The 26,246-nt window shown below is 31.5% G+C and overlaps 1 protein-coding gene across 1 annotated transcript; it reads right to left on the bottom strand.

Annotated features, from left to right (window-relative positions):
- Positions 1-711: 711 nt before the first annotated feature.
- Positions 712-26,246, bottom strand: LOC145289506 (putative rRNA-processing protein EBP2). Its single transcript, XM_080136417.1, has 9 exons — positions 25,882-26,246; positions 20,205-20,288; positions 17,345-17,514; positions 11,350-11,473; positions 9,982-10,071; positions 4,639-4,714; positions 2,708-2,813; positions 2,018-2,177; positions 712-855 (listed from the first exon to the last, which is right to left on the bottom strand). The coding sequence occupies exons 1-9, from the start codon at positions 25,957-25,959 to the stop codon at positions 769-771; spliced, it is 975 nt and encodes a 324-aa protein (XP_079992543.1). The 5' UTR covers positions 25,960-26,246; the 3' UTR covers positions 712-768.

The following is a 26,246-nucleotide window of genomic DNA, read 5'->3' as shown; positions in this document are numbered from 1 at the left end:
ACGCATACAGAAATACATCGGCAAGTTGAAATGCAAAATGTTCATTTCAACTTGCTGACTTTTTTCTACGCATGCCCAAATTTAATTAATTTCTTCAAGTTGTTTGATATTAAATCTTTTTTACCTTGATAACTACATAAGTAGTGCTAAATATTTTGGTTTCACTTCCAGGACATTTTTTAAAAACTCATTACTTGAAATCACTACTATATATTAGGTACAATATAATATTCAATAGAGAATTGGCTCTGTAACAATAAATACAAAATCTGCATGAATTAAAATATATTTAAGCGCATTTTACAACCCGATAAGGTCGAGTGCTCCCTAGTAATCTTTTAATAAATTATTTCCATAATTTAAATGAATAAAACTAATCTTTAAATTGAAGAAAATCATAAAATAGAAATCAATAAATTCTGCAAGTTGTATTTATTTTGCTTGCATATTTTTTTAATTTGAGGTTAAATGGTTTCAACATTTCAGATTTTCGCAACAAAGATTGATTTTTTTTACATGTAGAATCTGTTTTTTTCCCTGTGTGCATTTGTAAAAATTATTTATTTTTTAATAAAAATATCAATTCAAAGTTTAAGTTATATGAATATATGATAAATGCACACTTGATTGAAAAATCTGCACGAATGCGTGATCCCACAAGATATATTTATCCTCTAAGGCAGTCACAATGTCATGAATGAAAACAAATAATTTTCCCTGCGGACAAAATTTATTACAAAAATTACAATAAAGATTTATTTTTGCTTTTCAAATTCTTTTCTTGTTCTTATTTCGGAACTTATTTTGTACTCTTCTGCTTTTGCCGAGACGTTGAGGCTTTTTACCTTTATTTTTCTGAAAAAAAAAATAAAAAAATAAAAATTACAACTGTTCTGAGATTTCAACAAAAAAAAAACCCAAAAAACTAATGAAAATGGAAGATGGGAAAGCAATCAAGTAGTTTTATTTTTTAGAAAGAAAATCATTTTTAAGCGATTAATGGGAATTTGTAGGCATTACAACATAAATTATTGTTGACTTATTTAGCGAGCATTCACAGTCACACCTAGGATACTAATAAAATGTTACTTTTTGATTTAAAAATAAAATTTTACGTGATTTTTGAAATATGATATTTGTTTTGTCATGGGTGCATACATCATATACATCTTTGTTTAGTTTTGTTTTTTGATATGGGGGAATTTTGAACAAAAACTAAAAGTAATTTGCATGTGTTGATATATACGAAAAGTGGAAAGATATTTTCTTATCAACTAAAACTATGGATCTTGTTTGTTTGTTATGTTGTGTTTGTGTCATCCACTGAAACAAGTGGAAGATAAAGATCTTTTACGACATCATAAACGCTGAAGTAACAGAACTGTGACAGACTTTCTTTAATTAACTTTGCCATTTCGATGCGTTCTGTATGTTAAAATAACTAATTTATCAACTGCACCATATTAGTTCAAGCTCCTAATTGACAAACTGGCATTAGTGTTGGTTATAAGAGGGGGAGGAGTAACGAGATTTACTGAGAATACGTGATAGACGAATTAATGTATTTCAACAATTCACATTGTAAGGGAGACAACTCCTAATTCAAAAAATTGTCTCTCTTTGCCGACATAGTGATACAATCATGAAACAAGTGATTTCTTCTGTTAACTGTCTCTTCAAGGGCTCCTAAATTGGAAAGCGCCATAAAAGTAGAAACCAATAAATATTAACACAGAAAGTCTCAGGAAAAAACAGAAACGATTTTAATCATTTAATAAAATATTTTTTTAACATTCGGTTTTCCAATATTTTCAAATCAACCCGACGAAATAATGTTTACAAAGATGTGTCAAAACTCATATTTATAAATTTGATATTTGTATTGTTGAGTTTTCATCCTCACCAAATAGGTAGGATGTAACCCAAGGTTGATTTAATGTGAAGGAGATAATCTAAATTCAGATTTTATTAAAGGCAGTAAAAAAAAAAAGGTATTTTTTGTTGAAATTGAACTTACCGCCTTTTTTTTGCCCGTATTTTGACGCGAACTCTGCTTCATCATCATATTTTCAATGGGAGTCATGTTATCAAAACTCTGCGCCGTGTTCGACTTGGAGCGTTTCTTTTGTCCTCCATAACCAAAACGTTCATTTTTGTGTTGCCGTTTCTTGTTTGGCCTATAGTTAAGAAAAAAAAAAAAAAAAAGTGGGGAATAAATAAAACAGTATAGAATAGTCCACTTTCATGGAGATGCATCCTAAGCTATTGGGGTGCTTTAAAGTTTTCAATATCAGATGAATCTCACACCGTTAATACGTGCAACAGAGAGATGAAACTTTCAATTTATGAATGCATAAGTTTAGTCAACATAACAATGCAATTTGCAATTCCTCTAACTCTAACAAAAAAAAAAAAAAAAAAAAATAGGAGGCATTACTTTTGGAACACCCCTTGTATATTAGCCATATTAATTGCTATGCATTTCATAGTCACAGTTGCTGATCAAATGTGTACAAACTTGCATCTAATTGATTTGTAATAGGAAAGTTAACGCTTGCATTCTAAAATAGAATCCTTAAAAAAAATAAAAAATAAAAAAAACAAACAAAAAAAACAGCTAAAGAATGATAAAAAGATTAACAAACTTTAAAGTTTGGGGCAAGATTGCAATTAAACACTGGTTTTCTCTGTTAGCATCAATACTCACATAAACTGATCCTTTTTCTGGGTGCTGTTCGACTGCTTTCTTCTCGTCTTGTTCTTTTTATCTTCATCTTCAATATCGACCATGAAATCGAGTTTATCTGTTTGGCCTGAACAAAATATATATTAATCACAAATATATTTCATTGTTATTGAATTGTTCATCATAAAAATAATGTGTTTCCATTTGGAATGAGACTGAATGACGATACGTTGCAGACACATATAAATAATCATAAGGTGATGGTGACTTTTGAAGCCAGCAAATGATTTAGAGAATTTGTTGCAGATTATTAAAAGCTGCTTCTCGTTTCACTGTTTTAAGTTTGGACTATTTTCAATTAGCTGAAATACGATTTACAACAAATGTAATTAAAACCGATGTAAATGTGGTAGTTATTAATATGAGCTCATTTTTTTCTTTTAATTTTTTTTATTCTGTTCAAGATGGAGATGGGGCATCCTACTCAATGCCAGACATTCACCAACTATCTCATGCATTCCAACCGAAAGATCTTTTTAAGATTCTAGCCGTCCCTTTCTGCGCAATTGTTTGTATTTCTTTTACATTTGGTTCACCAGGTATATTTGCCAGGTAGTTTTTTTTTCACTTTAAGAGTCCGGCTGCTGACCTTTCATATGATTGATAAGGCCTGTTTGGGACGCATACATTGTTAGATATCCTAATCAACAGCTCGTCTTATTTGCCATTTGATTTTTGAGCTTAACATGAGAAATATCCAAACAGGCTGAAAAATTCAAGTCCATATTAAACATTGGCATTTTCTTCTCAGTGTCACTTAATACATGCTATCGACATTCCTTAACTCTGTTAGTCATGATGATTATTTGAACTACTGTTCTCATTCTTTTTTTTCTTCTTAAAACCTTTCTGCTGATTTTCTAGTGTATTTTGTCAAACTCAGGAATCTGTATGGAATTTTGAATGGAACGTTTTAGTTAATTCATGAGGATAGCATGCTTCTGCTCGTCAGCCATGAGTGCATACAAATCTTCAGTGATTCGAAAATTGTAAAAGAGTGTCATTTAAAACTGTTGTGAAAATAACACTTAAAGTGAGAACAATAGTCCAAAGAATCCCAATGTATTAATTATTGTTGTTTGGTAATTAAGTTTGTCCACATATTGTTGTTCGGTAATTAAGTTTTAAGCAAAAACTATGCAACCGATTCTCATAAAATGGTACAGTTATACAAGAACACGTTCAATTTTTATATTCATTTTGCAAAAATGTAAACCTACATATCTTTTTTTTTGTTAAATATCATATTTTACATAATTAAAACTGAATAAACAGTTTTAAGAGGAAAGAAAATATTGTAAAAAAGTAAAATAATTTATGAATTCTGCGGAAAAGTTAACTGTACACAAGGACATAAAAATTCTGCTTCGGTAAAAATTTTTATTATTGAAAAGGACAAGTTGTGTTTTTTTTAGAAATTAATCCAAATAAAATTTATGGGTTTTTGTACAGCATTTACCATATATCAAAAACAAACAAAAATCTGTATAATGCACATAGCTGTGATGAAACAAAAATATCACATTCCTAAACACCCCCCACAACAAAAAAAAACAACAAAAAAAACAAAACAAAGGGAAATAACTCAACAATTCAAAATTGTGAGATCTATGCTGTAATGCCTATAAATTCCCATTAATTGGTTAAAAAAATGATTTTTTTATATAAAAATAAAACTACTTGATCACTTTGCGTGATTTTTGGAATATAATATTTTTCTTTTGTCATAGGTACATATATCATACAGATTTTTCTTTCTTTTTTTTTTTTCTTAATAGGAGGAATTTTGTATAAGAACCAATACAACAAACTAGAACTAATGCCTGGTGGGGGAAGGAGGGGGGAGAGCAAACTAGTTGATTGTGCTACCGTAATTCTTTTTTTGTACTTACCCTTTCGGTATTTTTTGACATCTTCCAACATTTTCTTTTTTTCCTGAGCCCGCTTTTTCAAAACTTCCACTTGCACCTATAACAAAATAAAAATATCATTGTGAAGAAATATTGACAGTGGCAAAGAATTAATATATATTTTAATAGATTTGTTTTTAGTAAAACCGTCTCTAAAGATTCAGAATGAAGATATTTTTTATGTTAACATAACGAAAGTTGTCAACAAGAAATGCATTGAAAGTTGGCGAGGTCATCTTCAAATGTCTTTAATTCAATCATACAAGAATAATGTGGAAAACACTGTTTGCAGATTAAAAACTTTGGCAGATTTTTACCAGTTTAGACATTAAAAAAAATTGCTGAAAATGTTTTTTTCCATTTAAATGTTTATAATCCTTTTACTTTGAGAAAAATTGTTATAAAACTTAATTGTATAACCGGAAATACTTTGTTCTTTAAAATAATGTCAATTGTACTAACAAATAATTTTGCCAGTGAACAATTTTTTTTTTTTTAATAATTAAGGAGTCCCCATTTATGAAGGTTTAAAGGCAGTTATGGATAATAGTTAGTGCAAAAACATACATCTTGAGAGAATTTTACCTTGAAATAATGCATGTGGAAAAAAATTGTCTAATCATGAGGGAACCAATGAGATACTGAAATAAGTATTAGTACCCGGATGAAAGTCTCACAAACTTGTAAGGGTTATTTCTCTTCCATCGAGAATTTTTATAAATATTTTAAAATGTGTTGAGATTATAAAAATTACTTTCTGTCAATGTAGTTTTAGAGTTAAACTAGTGCCCAGCTTTGCCCAGTCATAAAATATGCTTAAATATTATATTTTAATTTGTCCAGATTTTGTATATATTCTTATAGAGTCGTGATTTCAAAAGTAAAAAAAAATATATTTGGGTGCCATCAGCTAGAATCGAAACCAAAAGCAAAACTGTAGCATTCAAAGTCGGTGATGTTACCACTGTACCAACATAACACGCATATGAACTGATTAAAAATAAATTAAGATAAATGTACAAAATATATAACGTTTATTTCAATTTTGACCTCTTAAAAACTATTTTAACCGGCCAAAATCCCATAAAAGAAATGACCCATAAAAAATCCAATTATTTGAGGTCCCTAGTGCCATTCTGTCACTTTTAGTTTCGGAAGAAATAGTTTAAAAATATGGAGACAGACATAGTGAGTTTTACGAATGAGATTTATTTGACATCTTAACTAAATGAGATTTGTATCTAATGCAAAATTTCATTTTTTTATCAATTGCTTAAGATCTTTTAACTCACATTTAGAGTACTTAGTTGCCTCCCCACGAGGACAGAGTTAAACAAAAAGCAGGTTTTGAATGTGAGGAAAATTCAGCTCTCAAATAAGGACACATTGAATTGAGACAAAAAAAATTGCCTCAACCTAGAAGGATTTCTCCCCCATCTAGGACAGAATAGAGAAAGTGTAGTATAAGTACAGATACTACACTTTGCTCCTAAACAAATTCCGAGAAATCTTACAAGTGCAATTGAAGATGGCAGCAAAAATTACATTTGATATTTGTCAAAGATTTTTACAAATACATCATTTTTTGTAACAACAAAAAAAAGTCGACAGAAAATGTAACTCGTCTTTAAAACAAGTTTAATTTTTTTTAAATTTTATTTTCCAATGTGTTTCTAAATGTTTTTTTTTTCCTCATAAAAATATTTCATTATGTATTTCATTCTGTAGGAAACAAATTTTCTTTTCTTTTTTTAATTTAAAATTTAGTTGTTTTTGTATGGCATGTAATTTCACTCTGGATTTTCTTTTATTTAGTGATTAAACTAGCATGCTGCCTGACATTTCCCGGTTGTAAAATACATATAGATATCATATTTTAATTCATACAGAAACTGTGATATGTGCATGCCAGTTTTATGTTTTTTTCTAAACAGTTCATTTCTTGTAAGTACTTGGACTAAGATCGAAACCAAAACAGTGAGTCAAGTATGATAACCATTAGTCCAGCATGACACAACTTTTAAAAGGTGTTTTTAAACGACTTCGAAAACAGGTAGCAAACATAAAAAATACCAAGTTTTACATTTTGACCTTTTAGCAGCCCTTTTTTCTGGATGAAAATGGATTAAAAAGTTTTCCACATGGCTGAATATCCTATATACCAAATTTCAAGTCTGTAGATCAAAAATTTGTTGAGTATATAAGTTGAGAAGTGTTTACACACACGCATTTTCACTTTTATGGATGTATAGATTAAATTAAAGTTAGTTTTTCTTTTTGCGGAATGCTAAACAAATAATATACTTTATTTACAATTAAAAAACGATATTCCAATTGCAGTGAATGCTGCCGAAAATCATTATCTTTATATGCTGATCTCATGTCCATTTACTATGATTTTGAACTGTAAGAAAAAATCCAATATAATCTATATTGTTATTGTAGAAAAAAATAAATGAAAAATTTGATAAAAGAGATTTGTAGAAAAAAAAAAAAAAAAAATTTCTCTCTCCCCTGTACACACACACACACACACACAAAGATTAGTATACTTGTGTAATTCACAATATATTTTTCAGCAAGTCAGAAATTTTTTTTTTCTTTTTTTAAATGGAAAAACACCCACAAAGCCTACATATAACAATTCAACAGAAATATGTGCTGAATTATCAGAAAAATAAAAAGGATTTATCCTCTTTATCTTTCTAAAAACTAATCAAACAAAAACATTCCGTGCAAAATGATGTTTGCCGAAATGAAAACCTGTTGCCTAAATACACTCAATATATTTCATATATTATATATACAGACAGAAAAAAGGAGAAACTTTTATATTTTACTCTCACAACTTTTAAAAGTTTGCAGTATTTTCCTCATTCATTTATTGTAACATCTTATGAAAACAGAAATTACACTGGAATGTAATATACGTTGAATAAAACCAATTTCATAATAAATTTTCCAATCATAATAGAAATAAATGAGAAATCCAACATTCTTAACCTGTTTTAAAAGAAAATAAATTTTATTACACATAAACTCATAAGCAAGTGTCTGATCTGTTATCTCTACAACCCCACTCTCTGAATGCGTTATCTCATCCTCATCACCAGTTATTATGTATCTTAGTTCTTTTAATTGTAAGCCGAAAAAGGTTAAGCCTATTTCTTATAATTTAATTTTAGTTCGAAAAGTCCCCATGTGGCATGTCATGGATGTCTGCTGTTGCTCTTAGCATGTCATCTTGTACAATTCTTGCATGAAAATGCCATAACTTATAGCAAAGTTAGAGCAAGGGAGACAATTCTGCCTTTACAGAAAAAAAAGAGTTATTTACCCTTGACCATGTTATTGTCCTAACACATCAATATCTATTTTTTCCTACAAATCTTTTATTAAATATCTTTCATTTATTTTTTTCTTACTAATCTCTTATTAAATTTCTTTCATATATTTTTTCTACAAATCTCTTATTAAATTTCTTTCATTTATTTTTTTCTACAAATCTCTTTTATTAAATTTCTTTCATTTATTTTTTTTCTACAAATCTCTTTTATTAAATTTCTTTCATTTATTTTTTTCTACAAATCTTTTATTAAATTTCTTTCATTTATTTTTTTTCTACAAATCTTTTATTAAATTTCTTTCATTTATTTTTTTTCTGCAAATCTTTTATTAAATTTCTTTCATTTATTTTTTTTCTACAAATCTCTTATTAAATTTCTTTCATTTATTTTTTTCTACAAATCTCTTTTATTAAATTTCTTTCATTTACTTTTTTTCTACAAATCTTTTATTAAATTTCTTTCATTTATTTTTTTCTACAAATCTCTTTTATTAAATTTCTTTCATTTATTTTTTTTCTACAAATCTCTTTTATTAAATTTCTTTCATTTATTTTTTTCTACAAATCTTTTATTAAATTTCTTTCATTTATTTTTTTTCTACAAATCTTTTATTAAATTTCTTTCATTTATTTTTTTTCTGCAAATCTTTTATTAAATTTCTTTCATTTATTTTTTTTCTACAAATCTCTTATTAAATTTCTTTCATTTATTTTTTTCTACAAATCTCTTTTATTAAATTTCTTTCATTTATTTTTTTTCTACAAATCTCTTTTATTAAATTTCTTTCATTTACTTTTTTTCTACAAATCTTTTATTAAATTTCTTTCATTTATTTTTTTTCTACAAATCTCTTTTATTAAATTTCTTTCATTTATTTTTTTCTACAAATCTCTTTTATTAAATTTCTTTCATTTATTTTTTTTCTACAAATCTCTTTTATTAAATTTCTTTCATTTATTTTTTTTCTACAAATCTCTTATTAAATTTCTTTCATTTATTTTTTTTCTACAAATCTCTTATTAAATTTCTTTCATTTATTTTTTTTCTACAAATCTCTTTTATTAAATTTCTTTCATTTATTTTTTTTCTACAAATCTCTTTTATTAAATTTCTTTCATTTATTTTTTTCTACAAATCTTTTATTAAATTTCTTTCATTTTTTTCTACAAATCTTTTATTAAATTTCTTTCATTTATTTTTTCTACAAATCTCTTTTATTAAATTTCTTTCATTTATTTTTTTGCTACAAATCTCTTTTATTAAATTTCTTTCATTTATTTTTTTTCTACAAATCTCTTTTATTAAATTTCTTTCATTTATTTTTTTTTCTACAAATCTTTTATTAAATTTCTTTCATTTATTTTTTTCTACAAATCTTTTTTATTAAATTTCTTTCATTTATTTTTTTCTACAAATCTTTTATTAAATTTCTTTCATTTATTTTTTTCTACAAATCTTTTATTAAATTTCTTTCATTTATTTTTTTTCTACAAATCTCTTTTATTAAATTTCTTTCATTTATTTTTTTCTACAAATCTCTTTTATTAAATTTCTTTCATTTATTTTTTTTCTACAAATCTCTTTTATTAAATTTCTTTCATTTATTTTTTTCTACAAATCTCTTATTAAATTTCTTTCATTTATTTTTTTCTACAAATCTCTCTTATTAAATTTCTTTCATTTATTTTTTTTCTACAAATCTCTTATTAAATTTCTTTCATTTATTTTTTTTCTACAAATCTCTTATTAAATTTCTTTCATTTATTTAAATAAATCGCATTCTAAAACCTGGTGTCTACCACAGGTTGCTGTTTTGTTATCATATACATAAATATTCAAACCAGAGTTATTTTTTTTTAATGCACAATTCTTGGTCCCATTTGCATCACACTGATTTCATGATGCAATGAAAATGTTTGGTCATTGATCATACATAACAAAATTGTACAATTGCAACATTTTTAATCAATTTGTTTACCTGTTTGCCAAATTTGCGAGCTGCTCTCAACTTTTTGGCCTGTTCAGATTTTTCCATGGAAATCTCTTTGGCAATTAATTTTTCCCGGATCTAAAAGAATAAAAAAAACATTGAAAATAAAAAAAAAAACTCATTAGCAACAATCACATAAAATACACATACAAAAATAAAGTATTCTTACTTTCCATAGAAACAAAAAAAAATTACTTAACTTGCAATAAAATATTGACAGATATGGAAACTTCAAATGCTTTAATTCTCAAGAATTAAATTTTACTGAAATGACATTTATTTACTGAAAGTTTTCCAATGACGCGAAAAACCTATTATATAAACACATTTGTAGTTTATATATTGGGGGTGGTTGAGTGGGGGAAAAGTGACATAGTAGAAATTTTTAACCAAAATGTTTTTATATTTTACCAATGATTACTTATGACTTATTAAAAGAAAAAAAAAAAGAAAAGAAATTTTGATGTAAAAAAAAAAAAAAAAAAAAAAAGGTGTAATTTCTTGAAATAAAAAATGTTTTGTTTTAATTAACTGCCGATAAAAAAATGCCAAATAAATAAATACAAAGTACAAAACAAAAATTTAAAAAAAAATCTTTTAATCTCGTTTAAATGCAAAAATAAAAAACCAAAGCAAAAAACGTTCGCTGTAAGGTGAGCTTGGATGTAAAAACTATTTTGAGCCAACATCCTAACCAACTTGGCCAAAGCAACCGTGATGACATGACGTTCTAAATTTTTGTATTTAACACATGCAAGAGAAATGGTATTCATGCCTGCGTAAATGTTAAAATCATTTAGAAGGAGATGATTTTATGTGACCTCCCTATTAGATTTTGCAGTCGTTAAGGTAGAAAAAATTAATATTTTCTTCTGAGTCAATATTACACGTCCGAAGGAGTGGTGGTTCCGACAACACCATATTTGCGATGGTCCAGTTTTTATATTTTGACTTTTAGCTGGACATACAAACACACACACAAACATCTCTCCCTTATATAATAGATGCCTACAAATTTCAAGAAATTTCCTGAAAGATGATTTTATTTAAAACTAAAAATAAATCTATTTGATCAATTTGCGTGATTTTTGGAATATGATATTTTCTTTTTGTCACGGGTATGTACATCATTCAGATGTTTCTTTATTTTTACTTTTTGAAAATAGGGGAATGCTAGACAAAAACCAAAATCGTTTTAATTAGTGACCAGTATGATGAATCTCGAATTTTGTTGTCATACATGTGAAATAGCAACATTTTATGTGAAAAACAAAAAATGACAACGTTCTAGGTTTGGTACAATTCTTGCAAGACGTTAAGCACAGATCATTTTGTTCGTAATAAGTGGAGACATACCTTCTTCATGTGTCGATCAGATTTTGCCATTTCTGCAAAGTAATCGTCTGGTCTACGAGTTTTAACACCAAGCCTGTTTAGGTCTGGTAAAGCTGCTAACACTGACGATTGTGCCTGTTTGTAACTGAAAGAGAAGAAAAAAAAACGTGAGAAAAAAAAATCCCATGGAATTTCATCATCAAATGTTTTCTCTGTAATACTAAAAAATACACATTTTTCGAATGATGTTGTTTTTGCTCCAGTGTTTTGTCTATCATTTCGACAAACCCATCATCATAGAAAGGATTACCTTATAGACATACAACAAAAAAGGGAGGCTATCTCTGGAACCACACCTGCTAGCAGATCCAAGCTGAACATCATTTTAACATCCTCAGATTGAATTGATGCAAGTACAGTACAGACCAACCAGTACATGCTTGAATCTGTGATAAATCAAGCAATTATTAACCACTCAAGTAAAAACAATCTAGTTAACGACAAGCAATATGGATTTTGTCCTGCAAGGCCAACTGTTAATATACTATCTGTAATATCACATAGACTTAGTGAATCATTATACAAGGGCTTTGTTTCCACAGCAATGATACATCAAAGGCATTTGATAGAGTTGGCACAAAGAGTTGCTCCACAAACTTGCTAGCCATGAAATATTTGGTTATGTCTTTACAACTATACATTTTTTTCTCTTGAATGGTTTATAAAAGTAGTTGTCGATGGTCAAAAGTCCAAGGTACACAGAATCAATGCTGGTGTGCCTTAAAGGTCTTTTCTGGTGTCAACATTTTTCTTGTTCCTGATTAATAATTTGCCAAATTATTTCATGAAATGTCTCGGTCAAAATGAATAGCTCTCTCCTTGAGGTTAATCTTAACCTTATTTTGATAAGTTCTTAGTGACTTTCACTCCAGATCTTAAATATAATTCAATAACTTGAGTGTTATTTCTTCAGCCCGTCACACCAATAATTTCCTGGGTAAGGTTAACACTGTTGTCCAAACTTCCAAACTTCTGTATACGTAACGCACCTTCTCTCAACTCTCAACAAACTTCTGCTAATTCAACTTATTTCTTCGAAAATCCAACTTCAAAATGAACCTCCCTCTAAAAAATCAACCCTCTTTTTTCTCCAACCGGGAGCATCTCATTTGCATATCGGGTGGTCACATTGCAGGCATATTGAGAGATAAGGCAGCCATTTTTGTTTCTTTCTTCTTCATTCATTTCATTCCTCGACCGACCCGTTGAATTATGCACACGTGCTACTAATTAGGTAAGTCGCACGTTTCCCTACATTAGACATATATAATCTAAAGTTGCTGAAACAATGATTGGATCATTTTATTGTTCCAGAAATACCCAACTCCAAATGCAATCATTAAATCAACTATGATACTTAGTGGGGAGGAGGCTCTTCTCACTATCGTCATGGTTGTGGCATTCATCTTGGATAAGTTGAGCTGGCTTTTTCCAACAAGTTCACCATGTTTTGACCACTGGCTGACCAGGCACAGCAATCCAAGACTGCTTCAGTTCAGTTAGTAGCGCAAGCCATTCGCGGTTCCAGTGACAGACTCTGTAAAGATGAGGGTCTTGAATCAGTTCAACATGATGCTTCACCGTCCTGAGCCAGGTTTTTAGTTGGCCACCACAATGTTTCTTCCAGTCTGACGGTGGTGCTGGATCAATGACTTCATGGATGAAGTCACCCAGATGTCAACGATGGGCATGGTTGAACAAACAAAGGCATCTGGCAAGAAGAGATTTTTGAAAGGAGTGGATTTTACAGCGATTGCAAACTGTACTGTTGGAGATAAACTGTTACCAGCAGACACGTAGGACAAGGCGTAGGCAGTGATGGTCCAGTTTGTGTAGGTCACTTGCCTACATAAGCAAAATTTCGTAGTCATCAAGAAAAATGGTGCAAAGGTCTGATAGATCCTGACTTTGGTATTCAAAAATTGACAGAAGGCAGTGTAGGCAATACTGATGTGGTTGAAGATGTCTTCTTGACCTGTTGCAATGATGATGGAGCCAAGGTATTTGAACTGATCAAACTCTTTAAGGGTTCTTGTGCCGAGAACAACTGGCTGTTTCTCATTTGGAAGGAGACCTGCCATCAATAACTTTGTCTTATTGGGATTTATCTCCATGCTGATCTTTAAAGTGTAAAATTGCATCTCAATAATGGCCGATTGAATATAAATTAAGCATTCATCTAATATGGCAATATCATCAGCATAGTTGAGATCTGATATTTGTAGACCATGACTTACTGTTATATCGTGAAAGTTGGCCACGACACTTGATGTGATCTAGTCGATGGTGTAATCGAAGAGTATAGGCGAGGGAATGCATTCTTGTCAGATGTTCGATTAGGTTGAGCAGTTTTGGGGGCATACCATCAACATGTTTGTCCTTCCAAAGGATTTCACAGTTAACAGAATCAAATGCAGTTGTAAAGTCAACGAAGCAGACGATAATCTTTTGCTGGTAGCTCCAACAATGCACAAATATTCTTCGGAGAATAAAAATCTGGTCAGTACACCTTTGATCTTGGTAGAATCCGTATTGGTTTGGCCTTGACGTGAGTCACTTTGTTTTTGAAACCACTTCAACAGGATGGTAGTGAATATTTTTGCACTGATATCGATAAGGTTGATATTTGTGATAATTACTGCAATCGCAATAATTATCTTTCTTGTAAAAGGGAAGCAGAACAGCATCACTCCAGTCTTGAGGAAATTTTTCAATTTCCCAAATATAGGTGAAAAGAATTTTTGAAGATTTCAGATGAAAGACCATTTTCTCCAGTTGTTTTATTGCTTTAGCAGTTTTTTTGATGGCGTCCAGAACTTCATCAGTATAGTGTGTGTGTGTGTGTGTGTATGTGTGTATGTGTGTGTCTTTGTGCGTGTGTGTGTATGTGTGTGTTTGTGTGTGTGCGTGCGTGTGTGTGGAAGGGGGTTGATGACAGTCATAAATCACAGAAGGAACGGTTGGAATCTGAAGGGTTCGAATGGAGTGGTCAAACAGCGAGGTAAAGTGATCATTCCAATGTTGTAGGCTCATCAAGATTTGTTGATTGATGATTAGTGTATTGCTACAAATGGTTTTGTGATCAATTGAAGAATACAACAAGGGTTGGCAACCTACGGCCTGTAGGCCAAATCCGGCCTATGAAGGTATTGTGACAGATCTGCGAGCCTGATTACCAATGACTAGACATGGATCTTGAATTGAACAAAATGCCTACTGTTATTGTTATCTGATCTACCCAACTATAACCGCAAAATCATGATAAACCCGATCTATCTCCATTTCTACATCAAAAAAATATTTTTTAAAACAAAAATTGAAAGCTGATTTAACCAATCGATCGGCGATGACGGTTTCAAAAGGACAATGTTGTCTTAGTCAGCTTTCTAATTCATTTGTTCAACAGTACCCCCCCCTCCATTACTTACTCTTGTTGCCTTTCAATGTCAACCATTTCACTTCAGTTGATATTTTCCATTTTGAAGTGTTCTGACATTACTTGAGGAAAACTAATTTTTGTTAGGTGCTTTTTAATTTTAGATTTTTTTTTGTTTTTCTCATTTCTCAATGTTTATTTTCATTATGGTTTTAAATATTTAAGTTGGCAATGGTCTGCATATGGAAGAATTTTCCTTGATTTTACTAATGGCCTTTGTCTGGCCCACAACCCCTGACTATAATGAGATTCAACCTGCAGGATCAAATGAGTTGCTAAACCCTATGTACAAGCTTTCTTGTATCACCTACTGACAAGGCTTGCGCCATCTTTTTTAACAATTTTCTGACAGTAAATATTGCAATCAACTCTTGTTGAGCAAACAGTTTTGCAACATAGTTGTTAGAAGTAATCGGAGCTAGAACATTGAGCTTGTTTTGCTCGGTTTACAAGCTCAATCGTGCGGCTTGATATCCAATCTTTGACACAACTTTTTATAATGCTGGGAGTTTGATGTGTTACTTTGTTGACATTACTTTGACGGATTGTCATGGGTTCTCAACATTTGTGTCAGTCAATTGAAGTGCTTCAAGACCATTGAAACAAACGGATAAATGGATTCGTAACGAGTTTTCAGTAGCTTCACACTTGCGGTATGATACATCATCTTTCAGGAACCGATGAATTGTAGACATAGTTTTGCATGGATTATGACATGATTGGAATCATTGTCAGTGCTAGTTTCTACCCCGAGATATTCATGACAGAGAAGCATGCTAAATGCCCAGCAAGATTTAATGAAGATGTGATTGATTTGATTGTGAGTGACATCGTCATTGGAGTATCAAGTTATGGGGTAACGTTTGGGATATTGAAAATGATTGCTTGAAATTGAAAGCAGAAATATTCTCCATTTAAACAGTGATCGTCAATGGTAAACTAGCCAATGATGTGCCTCCAACACTCGTGCAGATGTTGAAATCACCTACTATAAAATCTCATGGGATTTTATTCATAACAGCCTGGAGACTAGAAGGCTAATGTCATCAAAACAGTGTGCTATGCAGGAATGCAGCATTCACTTGATTGCTCCATGTGCATGCAATGTCTTGATGTCGAGAGTTGTCAGTAGAACCGCTGTGGTAAATATATGATGGTATGTGATGGATTCATTGGAGCAATGGGGTAGTTTGGAATTAGCAACTGGTCCCCAAACCCGCATGTATATCCTCGTGAAAGGAGGTTTGGCTTTTTTGTTTGGTTATAGCATTGAGTTTCATTTGTACACCTAAGACACTTGATGGAATCAGTGTTGCGATAAGAACACACGGGAGAGAGCTTGGTTGGAATACGATATAGCATGTTGACTGATCAAGCAGGATCAAATTTGAATTTTTTAAAAATTTCACTAGATATAAAAACAAAGGAAAAACCAAACCAAAACGTTTTAAAAATATGATTTTTTTTTAATCATGGAACTTTAAAAAACACAACTTGATGTTGATAGATATTTCAAAAAAAAAAAAAATAAATAAATAAAAAAAAAATACCTCTTTCTCACAGAAGAGATGTTCTCTTCTCTATTTTATTGGTTTCTCTATGTAAAACATTAACAGCAAGAACTCTTCTTTCTACCACAACTGAAAGCGACTTTCCATTTCCCCCTTTATGTGCCTAGTGCCTAGCAGAATTTTCAGACAAATCTTTGCAAGGATTTCCCACCTGTGGAACGTTACCAAGCCTCAGTGTTTATTAAAATTTTGATTGTCCCTAATTCCAAAGGCAACAAATTCTCGTCATAAAATGCCTCCTTAGATCACAGAAGTTAAACAATGCTGAGCCTGGTCAGTATCGGATGAGTGAATACCAAGCACCATGTGTTGTTGCAAAAACTATCAAGATACATATGTTACTGGAGATTACTTGTGAATTTGATATTCCCTAGAAACTTCTTCTTTTGAAAGAAGACAATTGAAACTGTACACGAGGCTAAACAAAAAGAAATTAATAAAATGGCACAAGCCAATAAAAGCATTAACTCCAACTGTTGCTAAAAAAATATACACTAACGCTATTGCGATCTTGAAAATCACAGAATTAAAAAATTTTTTAATGGAAATCGCTCTAGACGAGGCATGAAGCCAATTCAACTAAAAACAAACAAAAAAAAAATTCTACCGAGAAGTGTTATATGGATAGATTACAACCTATAAAACAGCGATTCTTCTCCATTTGTTTGAAGCATCGATTATGGAATGTAAGAACAAAATTAGAAAAGTTATGAGGTTGCGAAAAGATGAAGATACCTTAATACGGGAGAAGAAGAACCGTAAGAGTTACTCAAATAAAAATCGATGAATATACCCGTACGTGTGTGTGATAAAACGAAAATCATTCCAAAGAAATATTATGGGAAGACATGAAAGAAGATTAGATCATTCATCATAAAAACATTTTTTCCGGTTTTCATAAATGCTGGCAGAGTTTTGTAGGAGATGATTTATTTGAAATGCGACTTACAATTGTAATTCTCTTTTGAAATCATCGTGAATTGCTTTGTCACTCGGCAATTGCTTCTTGTTCTCTTCAGGTTCCTCTTCTTCAGCTTTTGGCTTCTCGGCCACCAAGTCAAGACGTTCAATCCAATTAAGGTTCTGTTTGAAAGCTTCTAATACAGATTTCATATCTTCCTGGTATGGCGGAAAAAAAGAAAAACAAAGAGTTTAATGAAGATTTTTATTTCCTGATAGAAATATTTTTGATCTAGTTTCATATTTTACAAATGAAATGACCCATAATTCAAAAAAAAAAAAAAATATATATATATATAAATAAAACAGACATCCAAAACCAAAATAAAAAAACCCAAAAAAACTTTGTTAGTATCCATATATAATACTGCAAGGTATTAAAAATATTCATCCCAATTAGTACTTGAGTAATAGTCATTCAAGGTTAGTCTGACATTTTGTACGATACAATATGGCCATTGTAATTGTCATGGTTGCGTCATCCACCCCGGATCACTTGGGCAAGCTCTTTCCAACAAGTCCACCACATCCCGAACGCTGGCTGACCAGGCAAGCTGCTTCTTTTTTGAGTGTAAGTCATTTGCGGTCTCATGACGGACTCCATAAAGGTGAGGGCCAGAATCAGTTCAGCATCTTGCTTCATTGTCCTGAACCAAGTTTTGAGTTGGCCACCATGATGTTTCTTCCCGCCTGAGTGTCATCAAAAGGCAATTTTCAGAGAAAGTGAATCTTACAGTGAGTGCAAAATGTACTGTTGGAGATAAATTATTGCCAGTGAACACGGAGGATATGGTATAGGTAGTGATGGCCGAATACTTCCAGTTCACATAGGTTGCTTGCCCAACGCAGTCTTGCAGCCATGAAGGAGAATGGTGTGGTAGATTTCGACTTAGGTATTCCGCCTTATTTCCTTTGGAGAAAAAAAAATTCTGAACACCGTTTACCAATTAAACGTGATTATGATGTTTGAAATTTTTTTTTAGATGAGGATTTGGTATTTTGTATTGTTAGAACTAGTTTTCATCTTGGATATTATTCTCACAAAGACCCCATAGCGCAATGGATAAAAGTGTTAAGTATAATCAGTTCTATGTGGCAATCTTTTGGAGGTTGAAGGTTCAATCTTTAGTATGGGTGATACTAAGAATACAATTATAAATTACTAAGGACTTCTGTCGAGTCATAACTAAACTACCAACATCGATCAAATAAAGAATGCCGTTTAAAATCCCGTACAAATTCCAGAGTTGTTTTATTCATTTTAGAGGATGTAAAAAAAGCATAAACCTTTACCACTTTTCCTCATGACAGAAAAACTTAATAAATAATAAAAAAAAAAATTAATGGGCAAATTTCTTATGAAATTTAGAACAGATTTAGACCCTGTAATATTTAGCCAGGCATCATATCTAAATAGCATCGGCAGTCCTGAACAAGAATCACCCTATCCCCCTATCATTTTTATAGTATGTCTTAGTATGTAGTATAGTTTTCGAGATTGAGGGGTTTTATTCTGAAAGCTGTTCTTAAAATAGGGAGGTTGGAGGGTATTTACATTATGCTGGGTTAGGTCGTAAAAAAATACTAACTGCAGACTACTGGTTAAAATTCTCGTTCAGGTCCATAGCATCTTTATTAAAAGGAGTATTATAATACTGTAGGGCCTGTGCTTATGTCAGACAATTTTACAAGTTAAAAATAACTTATATAATATACTAGCAGGCCGCTTGGCATTACCTGGTTGTAAAATGCTCTTAAATATATTTTGATTAATGCAGATTCTTATATTATATTTAACCCAATATAAAGTAATGATTTAAAAATGACTTGTGCACCACCACCGAGAATCTAAACCAAAACGTTTCGCTTACGATTTACTTTCTCCTTTGATGTTAATGCCTGAGCTATGAAGACATGTTTCCTGCAAGGCTAAAAATTAAAACATGAATCAATAGCTATTACGTTATGAATGCATATTTGTAATGCCGTCGTTCGGCCTTTGCCTGGCAAATTCTATTTTTATTTTTATTACTTTTGCACAGATTTCCCCCAGCTAAAACCCAAATATAAAGTTTTGCATGGGTTCGAATGCCTTATATATTAAGTTTCATGTCTGTAGACCAAAAACTGACAGAGGAGTTTGGTAGGCAAAATTTTTTAAAAATGCATATATGCATACATAAATATATATAGAAAGAGATTTGTGTTCGCTGTAACCTTTTTACGCAAATATAACGCAAGTATAAATCCTGTAGAATATCTGTATGAATATAATTAAACGTAATAGTAAACTAAAGATGATGATCCCATAAGAAAACCGAAAAAACTAATAAGGAATTAATTAAAATGAATGTTTAAAAGAATATGTAAATTAGCTTTATCTTTTGCAGATGAATGCAATTCCACAACCCATATATAACAACATTGTATTTCTTTTTAAATAAATAGGAAAAAGGGTTCTTAATATGAATATCAATACACAAAAAACCTCAAATTCATAGGAGTATGGATATATATATATATATATATAGTAAGAACAGAGTTGTGGAGTAGAAATTTACAAATAGTTTTTATTATCTGGCAGAATACTCCAAAACCGGTGTGCTAGGAAATCTTTAATTTACAGAGTTTCAAATAATGCTAATTCTTCTCATCATAGGAAAAACTGTTAGCAAAATAATCAAATAGTCACGCTAAAAATTAGCATTTCTATGTATTTGCTGGTTACTGCATAGAATGAAACTAAATGTTTTATGGGTTTTAATCACAAAACTTAAAAAACATAATATAATGTTAAAAAATATTGTGTGACTAAAATAAATGTCTAGATATAATATTTAAAGACTTACCCTTCTGTTAACAAATTCTTTTTTAGGTGCCACTTCTATGCTCAGGCCCGGCTTCAGAGTATTTTGTGCAAAGGCCTCCTGTAACTGGAAACAAATAAAAAATCTTTATATAACAATCAACATTCTTTCTTTATGTTCGTTGTACAAGAAAAAGTTACAATATCTCTTACTACATATCGATTTAGAAAATAGTCTATATTTTGACAATAAGGCAGTTAGGATTTGGCTCAGGAATAAGTATAAATACTAAAGAGAGGAGGGAATACACAAAGCTGTGATTTGTAAAAAACAGAGTTAACTTCAAAGCTGGTTTTGAACTTTGTCAATGCAGGAAAGGGGTTCTTCTCCAGATGTGATAATAGTACTCCATTTTAGGACGTACTTGGCCTTTATACACGTAGAGGATTGTGTCGGAAATGAGATACATTCTGGAGTGGTAGAATGATCCAACCACTTTTCCAGCGACCTTAGTAACAAACTTGATGTACGTCTTTAATTTTAGTTCAGGAGTGAAGATCAGTCCAAGAAACTTGTTGAGACGAGAGCTATTCATTTCAACTGGGGCCAAGCGGGGACATGAGCATTGGTGATGGAAAGATAGAAGCTTAGTTTGGAATGCATTAAGATTAATCAGCAATCTTTTTAGCCCCAATGCACCATGTCCTCAAGGTTAGAGAAGAGAGAGACTTGGAGAGATCTTGGTCATTGCTGGCCTTTGAAGTATTGCCATAGATGGTTATGTCGTTTGTATAAATGCCAACAAAGGGTCTTAGAATGTGATTTGAGAGCTCATTGATAAAGATCAGGAGTTTGGCTCAGGATGGATCCTTGAGTTTATACTTTCAGCTTTGGACTTCTGCAGAACCTATCAGAGAGAAAAGATTCAATAGTTGAGAACATTTACAGATATTCCATCGCTGGAAATTTTGTGAAGTAGAACTTTATGCTAAACCTTATCAAATGCCTTTGATATGTCAAGAGCTATTGCTCTATAGAGAAAACCCCCTATTGATATTCACTGATCCTAGATGAAATTATTCAGTACATCAGCTGTAGAGCTCATGGGACGGCAACCATACTGCTTGTTACTGAATAGGCTGGTTTTGCTGAGGTTATTGACAACATTTTTTATTTATCATAGATTCAAGCAACTTATGATGTGCAGAAAACTAATTGGTCTTAACAGAGATGCAGAAAACCAATTTCCAGTATTTTTAAATACTGGCAAACTAATAATGTTTTCCAATGTGTTGGGAAATATTTCTCTTTTAGGCATAATTTAGACGACTTTGCAAGAATGGAAAATAGTTCTGGCTGCAACTTTTTGAATACTAAGATGGAACAATTGTCAGGTCCAGTTGCTTTGCTAGCATCAAAGTTCTCGATAAGTTTGGCAACATCATGGACAGAAATGTGGATGTTGCTCAGATTTTTTTTTTCAATCTTGTGAGGAAATTCAGTAGTCATGTGGCTCTGATTGCACAGGGTTGAGTTTGCTGCAAAGTTCTTAGCATAGAGTTTGGCTTTGTCGGATGCTAACAAAATCATCTTTGGTTGGAATATTATTTAGAAAGCCATTCTTATGAGGAATTAACTTGAAAATTCTATCTAAACAATAGCATGGTCCATAAATTATGTAAGTACTCTTTTTTTTTGTGTTTGCTATGAGAGATAAATTTTGTATGTTTATTTATTTTGAGGGAGCAGGGCCTATTTTTAAAGTGATTATGCATGATTTTTCAACCCTGGCAGTTAGCTACTGATACATTTTTTTTAATCAACAACGATCAAAAGGGTACTTGTCCAGAATTCCTCCATATTAAAAAAAAAAAAAAAAAAAAAAAAAAAAAATGAAAATTCTGTATGATGTATATACCCATGATGAAATGAAATCATATTTAAAAAATCACGTAAATTGACCAAGTAGTTTTATTTTTTTATAAAGAAAATCACTTTTAAGCTATGAATTGAAATTTTTAGGCATTACAACATGAATCTCGCAAGTTTTGAATTATCATTGTGTAATCTCACTCGTTTTTCTTCGGATGTTTTTCAAAATGATGTGAGAGAGAGTCCTCTGATACTCACAAAATTTGATTTTTTTTATTTAAAAATAAAACTACTGATGAGTTTATGTGAATTTTGGAATATGATATTTTTATTTTGTCACAAGTACATACATCATACAGATTTTTTTTTTTTTTAAATATAAAGAGAATTCTGGAAAAGAACAATAAAAAGTTACAATAACCCCAATTTTTTTAAAAAATTCTCATTTTACCCCAAACAAGGCACAGTGCCAATTGGGACAAAATCTACAGAGATATTATGTAGGGAGTTGAGCAGCAAGATGTTTGTCCACATTACACTTGAACTTCTGTATGTTAATAAAGTCGGGGAAGCAGGAACTAGGGAGGGAATTCCAAAGTCTAGCAATTTGAGGGGAAAAACTATTACAGTAGAAGGCTTTCGGTATTTAGGGACCTCTATAGTGCAGAGGTGCAATTTTGCTGCTTATCGGATTAGTACGGGGTATTTCTGCCAAAGGTATATAAAATAGGGGGTTATTTCAGAATTAGAGAAGGGGAATTAGTTTCGTATATAAATTTAAGGTAAAAATAATCACCCATTTTCAATACTTTCAACAAACATATACCAATGGTTTAACCAGAAACTTATAACTTGAGTTACGTGCTCTTAGTTTTGTTCTTGACTTACAGTGCTTATTTTTTTTAAGCGAATTTTCATTTCAATGAAATTAGTGGGCAATACGGAATCTTAACAGATTGGTCTAAGAGAGATAACTATTTTATTAAGAATTTTAAGAAAAATGATTTTTTTTCAACTACTTTATTTAATGTAACAAAGTTTTATAACATTAACAAGAAAAATGTAAAATGGGACACTATTGTAATTTTTCTTAAATAGAACATTTGATTAATTGTAATTTTTTTTCAACTACTTTAATAGTTACCTTCCTTCGTTAATGATTCTGCATTGCCAAAAACAAAACGATGTGAAAATATAAATATACAACAAATAAATCTTACCAAAGGCAATCTAAGTAATCTTCTACTTACCTAGATAAGTTTTTGTTTTTAACTTGTTTTTTTATTTTTATTTTATTCATTTATCTTTTTTTTATTACTTAAAAACAAAATTTGTTGAAAGGGAAAAAATACAGCCAAATTGAAGTCTTGATAATCGTTAAAAAAAAAAAAACAAAATACTGGTCGAAACACATCTGATCTATCTGGTCAGGTTCCTTGCGTGGACCAATGTGACTCTCTTTCTCCAGATTTCTATCAGCTGCCTTAGATCTACAGAATCACAGTTGGCATCATGTGCTATTTGCTGGATGTATGTGGATCTAAGACGTCCTATGCTCATGCACCCGTACCGTGGCATCAACAACAAAACATTTCTCACCAGCTCTTTCTTGTTCCTCTGGCAATGACCAGCAAATCATAGACGTTGCTCCCGTATAGTAGTAGATATGGCAGGTAGGTTGCCATAAAGTTGCTACTTCGTGAGATGATCTTGCCAAGACATATTTAACATTATTTGCAGCAGAGGGGTGTATGTGCTGTCTAGTTTTCTTTTTTTTTTTTTTTTTTTTTTTTTACATAAGCGTCACCACTTATCAAGGCCGATCGGCCACTCAAGAATAAGGGTTAAAGAGTGTAGAGTAGCCAAAAGGACAATATAGTAATCAATAGTAATGGAAGTTCGGTAAATTTGTTAACTTCAGTGGAACGGCTCATCAGAAACTTGTTCACGTTGGACTTGAAGACAACCATATTATAGACAGCTGGAAAGCAGGAAAACGGAAGACAATTCCACAGGCGTGCAGTTCTAAGAAAGAAGCTTTGATCATGGAATCTATGTTTAGGTTTAGGCACAGATAAAGAGTGGGGAAAATTATTGATGTTTTCAGCTAGTCTAGTGTTTCTTGTGAAAGTTTGGCGAGGGGGGACCATAGATTGAAGCTCAGTCGAACAATTTCCATGAAAATAACGATAAAGCAGAGACAAACTCGCAACATCTCTTCTGTGAGATAGAGGTTGCAGTGAAGAGAAAAGGACATCTCCCACCAGGCCACGAAGTCTATTTTGAACCCTATCAAGGCAGGACAAGTCTTTTCTAGCAGATCCTGCCCATATGTGGCAACTGTATTCCATCCTTGGATGTATCTGGCTCTTATATAGATAGAGAATTGCATCAGCAGTGAGATATCTTTTGGTGAGTGTCCAGGTTTTAATACTGTAAACAAAAACAGACCCCAACAACACTGTTTTGAAGAACTGCCTTTCTTTCTAGTTTGTCAGTTAGCCTTGAAGTCCATACTGACCACAGCTTAGCTGCATTGGATAGCTGTGGCACAGCTATCCAATGCAGCCCATGCTTTTTGAGATGCGAATTTCAATATCTCTCTCCATGGAACCTGTGTTGCTGCCCAGGTACATAAACTCAGTGATATCTTTCAGTGTTGTTCCATTTGGAGCTTTGATTTCCGCATTGAAAGTCATAAACTTTGTCTAACGTAAAGACTAATGTTATTTGCACACTTTACTAGCTCACATGAACGCGTTTGCGCATCAGCAGTGTTATTGGTACTCATGCAGAGAGTGATCCGTGCTGAAATAATAACGTTATTATTTAAAAAGCCATTCTTAACATGGGGAGGGTGTTTTGTACCTATTCTGTACTTTAACCTTACAACTGAATAAAAAAAAAACATAAAACTTTAATTAAATGTGGAAATACAATTTAAAAAATAGCGCGTCACTCTCTGCATTAGCACCCTGTTATTCGTGAACAGAGCAATATTGTCTGCGTAATCTGCACCAGTTATGTGTGCTGATGGATGGTATCTGCTTCTGAATGCATTTAATATGAAACCCAGTGTGCAACAGAGGTGCGTGCGAAGTACACAGTCAAGACAACATTTATTTGTTATATATTTGTTTTTTGACAATTTTTTCGATTTTACCTCATCCAAGTAGGTAGAAGGATGCCTTAACTTTGGTAGCATTTAATTGTTGTATATTTATATTTTCACCCCTATTTTATGTTGATGGCTACTGTAAAAAAGGCACAGAAAGAAAATAACATTTCAATTTAAAATGTGGATTCAAAGAGTTAGATAAAGATTTGGTTACCGGTATTTTTTAGGACCTGCTCCAGCGTAGTATAAACCCTACCCTAACCTCGCCATGTTAAGAACGGCTTTCGAGGTTGGGGGTGTTTATTCTGAAAGCCGTTCTTAACATGGGGAGGTTGCGAACGTTTATACTACTCTGGGACAGGTCGTAAAAAATACCAAAGATTTAACAAGTCATGTAAGAAATGTGCTCAAAATGTGTTCGCAAACCAAAACAGATTTTTGATAAAATCGCTAGAACTCCAGAAATTGTGATCAATTAAATCGTTAAAAGAAAAACAATTAAACATTTTTATATGCGTAGTAGAACTTTTATTTATTATTTTGTGGCCGACTTTGTTTTTGTTTTTTTTTATCCAATTTTGACCACCGCTCAAAACATAAACATTGGTTTATAATTTGTTTGAAACTTTTTTTATACATAAGATTTTGTTGAACAAATTCCAAGTTTGCTTTAAGATTTAGAGTGTATAAACATAGTATTTAGGATAACAATAAATAGAAGCAACTTACTTCTTCATCGGAGTCCATACTCTCCATATCAGATTCTGGATCTGGCTTCCTATCTTTACGTTTTTTATTATACTTCATTATTTGAATCGTAAAAAGGTGTACAAAAATCCGAATGAGCACGTGGGTAAAATAGATGGAACCCGTTAGAGACTGTCGTAAAAATAATAAATGCGCAGTAAGAGTTATCTCCCTTGGTTTACAGAATTTAATCTAATTTAATTTAATAACAAATAAAAATCTCCAACGATTTAATTTAAGATAAAACACGTAGTTTCAAAACATTATAAAATAATTTCCAAAAGATATTGAATCTTTCATATTACATACATTTATTCTAAAATAGTTTAAACATGTTTACGACAACC

This window comes from Euprymna scolopes, chromosome 2 (genome assembly GCF_053919585.1).
Source record: "Euprymna scolopes isolate OS-2025 chromosome 2, ASM5391958v1, whole genome shotgun sequence".
NCBI classification, from domain to species: domain Eukaryota; kingdom Metazoa; phylum Mollusca; class Cephalopoda; order Sepiida; family Sepiolidae; genus Euprymna; species Euprymna scolopes.
The sequence above is the reverse complement of the archived record's forward strand: the minus strand, read 5'-3'. Positions and strand labels throughout refer to the sequence as shown.

What these genes read in the sequence shown, in the direction of transcription:
- LOC145289506 (XM_080136417.1), bottom strand. Translation starts at nt 25,959, where the DNA reads ATGAAGTATAATAAAAAACGTAAAGATAGGAAGCCAGATCCAGAATCT. An exon ending in CTGATCGACACATGAAGAAG is followed by an intron (nt 10,072 to 11,349) that starts GTATGTCTCCAC and finishes TTATTCTTTTAG; the next exon opens with ATCCGGGAAAAATTAATTGC. An exon ending in CTCGCAAATTTGGCAAACAG is followed by an intron (nt 4,715 to 9,981) that starts GTAAACAAATTG and finishes ATTTTGTTATAG; the next exon opens with GTGCAAGTGGAAGTTTTGAA.